Source organism: Meriones unguiculatus, chromosome 7 (genome assembly GCF_030254825.1).
Source record: "Meriones unguiculatus strain TT.TT164.6M chromosome 7, Bangor_MerUng_6.1, whole genome shotgun sequence".
Taxonomy (NCBI): Eukaryota; Metazoa; Chordata; class Mammalia; order Rodentia; family Muridae; genus Meriones; species Meriones unguiculatus.
In genome coordinates, this window is record NC_083355.1 from 88,106,907 (window position 1) to 88,111,707 (window position 4,801).

At 42.4% G+C, this 4,801-nt stretch overlaps 1 protein-coding gene across 1 annotated transcript; it reads right to left on the reverse strand.

Annotated features, from left to right (window-relative positions):
* Window positions 1-286: 286 nt before the first annotated feature.
* On the reverse strand, window positions 287-2,800 carry LOC110543796 (disintegrin and metalloproteinase domain-containing protein 20-like). Its single transcript, XM_060388346.1, has 3 exons — window positions 578-2,800; window positions 420-522; window positions 287-384 (listed from the first exon to the last, which is right to left on the reverse strand). The coding sequence occupies exons 1-3, from the start codon at window positions 2,798-2,800 to the stop codon at window positions 287-289; spliced, it is 2,424 nt and encodes an 807-aa protein (XP_060244329.1).
* Between the last annotated feature and the right edge of the window lie 2,001 nt (window positions 2,801-4,801).

Consider the following 4,801-nt stretch of genomic DNA (forward strand, 5'->3'; position numbering starts at 1 on the left):
AGCAGCTGCACTCACACTCTACAAATACACAGAGAGAGAACTGGGGAGGAGAGGGCAAGCGAGAGCAAGAGCAAGAGCAAGAGCAACTTTAAGAACGATGTATAAAGAGCAAATTTTAACAGAGACACAATGTTAATTTCCCAGCGATTTTATTTCAAGATGAAAACCTCAGATTTGTGAATGGTCACATGACTGTCAGGGGAAATCATTCATTGAACATTTCTTGTAGTAATTGAGATGGATTTTGTTTCTTGTGAGGCTCCAGTTAGTATGGAATGGACTTACTCTACAGGAGGTGGTTGTCCTGCCTCTTTGTCTCTGATTGGTTGTCCTGCTTCTTTGTCTCTGATTGGTTGTCCTGCTTCTTTGTCTGTGATTTGGTTTCTTGTGTGGCTCCAGTTAGTTTGGAATGGACTTACTTTCCACGTGGCGCTTTTCCACCAGGCGCTTTTCCACTAGGTGCTTTTCCACTAGGCGCTTTTCCACCAGGCGCTTTTCCACTAGGCGCTTTTCCAACAGGTGCTTTTCCACCATGCGCTTTTTGACCAGGCGCTTGTCTACTAGGTTGTTGTCCTACTTCTTTGTCTATGAGTATCACGGCTCTTGTAATTCCACCAAAAAGAAGTGAAGCCAAGATAAGAACCAAACGAGTAATTAAAACAAGTAAGATCCTGTTTACACTCACATTTAAGGTTGCCTCAAGCATTTTTTCCCTGAAAGGTGGAGGGCCGCTGTTTATACTACCACCTGTTCCACTTTGTTGACATGTTGGTGGTCGCCAGCCGTGCACACAGTGACAATTGCCTTTGTTGTTACACACTCCTCTGAAGTTACAGGAGGTAATGTTGCACTTATAATGCAAGGTTTGATGAAAAACACAGGACTGACTTCTACAGTATTTCCCTGGGCCGCAGGCTGCACCATCCACTACAAGCCCCACAAATGGAATATCTAGTCCATAGTGTACATCATACCCAAAGCACTGTTGTTCTTTAACATCTTTTACCTTTATGTGATGAAATGTAGCGTGCTGACCTCCACCAGGAATACGAGTGACACCTTCACAGTGCAGCAGCCCACAAAAAATATCATCGTCTTGACATGGGATAGTGCTGCTTCCTCCTCGTTGTTTTCTAACCCCACAGTTTCCAAATCGGTCACCCTTGCGATTTAATTCTTTATAGCATGTTGGCGAACCATCCCTGACTTGGTATCCGAAAAGAGCTTGACACTGCAAATCACGGTCACTGCAGTTTCCTCTCATGCAAACTGCTCTTGATGAGCAGGGTGTTCCATCCATGATATAAACATTCGCCGGGCAATGGTTTGATTGTCCATTACAGTATTCTGGCAGATCACAAACACCAAGTTTGTCTCTGCACCTTGTTCCAGAAGGTGCAAAGACACAATCTTTACAGCAATCTCCCACATCGCAAGTACTGCCCTCAGTATACCGACAAGTGGTTGTACAACATTTATTACTGAAACAGTCTTTCAGGGAACCACAGTCACATTGCTCTTTCTCATCCACGGTCTTGTCTCCACATCGACGAGTTACATATTTAAAATTGTTATATTGCACACGATCCTCACTCAGGCACGGATCCCAGCCGTGAACCCATACATGTATTTGCTCTTGCGAACAATTGCTCAGCATATCCTGAAGAGTAGGAAATGCAGTCATGACACAACTGCTTCTTCTGAAACAAACACAGCCTGGTCGATCATGGTCCATTTTAAAAAAATGACCTATTCCATGAGCAAGCACTGTCGTAGTCAGAAAGTGATGGAAATGTGTATATAGATACATTGCTCCCCAGTTTGGGTTGCACAGTCCACCAGAATTGCTAAGATAATCCATATTTCCAACTCTATGTGCTGTCATAAGAATAGAAATGGAGTGTTCTATTGCATTATGGAAGGGTACTTTCCAAAGGCCAAAATCGCTCATCAAGGCCCAAGGATCTCTCCTATGCCTATACACATTATATGAGTCATGTTGATACCAAATACATAAAGCACGTAGAAAGATACTCATGCCAGTTGGCTGATATATGCTATCTGCTATGCTGTTCATAAGCATTACCATTTCAGCTGTTTTGCTAAAATTTGAGGTCCTTTTGTATACTGCATTAGTCACCACATAGTGCAATCTTACATTTTTCCTATGCACACGCCACAAATACACTGGGGCTGCTCTGGCGCTTCCAGCAAGCTTCATCTCTTCGGGGTATTTACTGACCTCTGCCACATCCTCATCATGTCTACACTTTCTAGACTTACGTGTCTTTTCTTCCACCACTAGCAGAGAAACAACATGCTCAAATTTGGAAGAAGATGCCAGTGGTTTGATTTCATAAGTGAAGTCATCCACCTGTATCATGCCCTTAAGACCTCCATTGCAGGTATCTAGTGTAGCTAGGGACCCAGGGACCCCTTCCAGGTAGCTGTAGAAGTAACAGTCCCGAGGAATAAATGGGTACTCCTCCTGCTCAGCGCCTTGGTCATTGGTAGTGAATACAGGCAAATTTTCGGGAATCATGTTCTTCTTGAGCTTCATGTGGATCACATGTCTTTGTCCTCTAAAGCGCATGCTATAGGCGAGCTGGTCTGGCATATTACTTCCACCCATTCTCCGGGGAACCTTCCTGGGAATCACAACTTCAGAGGTAGTGAAGCGCCAGTTTGGTGGGCCATGGGAACAACAGACAGGAGACAGTAGTACAGACAGCACACATAACCAAAGAGCACCTCCCAGGAGGGTCTGAGTCCAGGCAGATGGCGTGAGGAAGGGAGCCATGGACCAAAGAAAATGTGGTCCCCTGGGATGCAGCCAACATCAAGACATCCGAGTTCACAGGAAGGCATGAGGAGGGCAGAGTGAGGCAAGAGCTTTCCAACCTCTGGCAGGTAAAAGGAGAGAGGCTGTTAGGTAACAATGCTGTTCTCCTCCTGGCATTGTGTGCTCAGTCATCTGGAGAGCCTATCATAGCCCCAGGAAAGAGCAAACAGTGGGAGGCACTTGGAGAAAGGAGTATAGATTTGTATTAGAGCATCTCATATTTGAATGTAAAAATATCTGTGAGAAAAAGAACTTTGGTTTTTAGGACAGATATGAGTTATAGTGTGTATGTGTGCACACATATTACATGAGAAAAGGATGAATTACATCAGGAAAAAAATCATTAGTTAGACAGTAGCTGCTTCTCTAGCAGGTATCTTGTGGGGAGAATTATAGCTTTGTTTGGGCATTTTTTGTGTGCTACTGGTCTTTTGCTTATATGTTTTATGAATTTGTGGCTTCATGGTGTGTGTTTGTGTGTGTACATGTTTCTCATGCAGTTTTTTCCTTTGTAGGTGTAAATTCCAGTTTATTTGTTTTCCTAATTGCTTACCATTTTTTTTTTCAAGAGAAAACTTGCACAGATCTAGGTGGGTGGAGAGGTGTGGAGGATCTTGAAGGAATTGGAGAATGCTGAACCATGCATGCTCATAATGCATTGTATGAAAATTTTTCTCAATATATTTTAAAATTAGTAAACCAAATGGATGCAATCTATGGAATGTAAGAGTACATAAATGTCATGAAAAGAAAATTTAGGTTGCAAGGCATAGTTTCTTATCGAATTCAAGTGAGGGATAGCAGTCCCCAGAAAGCTATGAACATGTTTCTACCTGTGAAAGTTCATAGCATTATTATTTCTAAGCTTATTCCAAGTACTCAAAGTAGAGAAGCATCGCTAAATCAGCGAGAGCTAAACCTTTCCTTTGAATAATTCTCTGCATCATAATCAACCAGTGTCTAACATCTGAAATGTCCCAGGTGACTCTCACAGAGAACAAGACTGGGGAGGAAACCCGACCAAAGATCATTCTGTATACATGATTTCATTTGAAAGGAGCTGCTGAACAGTGCAATCTGATCAATGGGATTAGTGAGACAACCAGCAATTTCCTGTTGTATGGTGTAATGGAGAATGGAGGGACATGTCTGGAGTCATGGAAAATAAGTCAATCCTTCCTACATGGTGGCCTCCATGTAAAACTCACCATGATTCATTTTAAGTGTCTGTATCTGATTGCACTCTACATATACTGCAAATAAGTATGTGTAATGGAGCTTCTTCCTTTAACTTTTTTTTTTACACTTCTTTCATCATTCACACATCACTAATATCCCAGGAGACACTTTTCTTCCCTTTAAAGTACTGTTTTATCCCTGGAATACATGTATATAGAGTCAACTCACTATAGAAAATTACTGACTTAACTTACCTCCTTCTTTTCTCCCTCTTAGTTGGAGTCTGTCTTAGGGTTTCTAGTGCTGAGACAAAGCACCATGAAGAAAATCAGCTTGGGGAGATAATGGTTTGTTTCAGGTTACAACTCTCAGGTTATACTCTATCATGTATAGAAGCTTGGACAGGAACTCAATCAGGGCAGGAAGCTGAAGTCAGAACTTACGCAGAGACCATGGAGCAGTGCCACTTACTGGCATGCACTCCCTTGCTTGCCCAGCCTTCTTTCTTATAGCACTCAGTGGGGGCATCACCCAGTGAGCTGTGCCTTGTCATATCAATTAATCAAGAAAATGCACCATAGGCTTGCCCACAGGCCAACCTGATAGGTACATTTTCTCAACTGAAGTCCCCTTTTCCAAAATGACTCTAGCTTGTGTCAAGTTGACATGAAACAAGACAGCACAATTAACTTCTTGTCAACTTGACACAAAGATATCTCATTGTCCAACCAGAACCTTTTCTTTCTCATTTGTTCCCAAGATAGCATGTTAACATTAACA

Coding starts and splice junctions, on each gene's coding strand:
- LOC110543796 (XM_060388346.1), bottom strand. CDS start 2,800: ATGGCTCCCTTCCTCACGCCATCTGCCTGGACTCAGACCCTCCTGGGA. Junction 523..577: donor TGATACTCATAGACAAAGAA/GTAGGACAACAA, acceptor ATGGTGGAAAAG/CACCTGTTGGAAAAGCGCCT. Junction 385..419: donor GGAAAAGCGCCACGTGGAAA/GTAAGTCCATTC, acceptor GAGCCACACAAG/AAACCAAATCACAGACAAAG.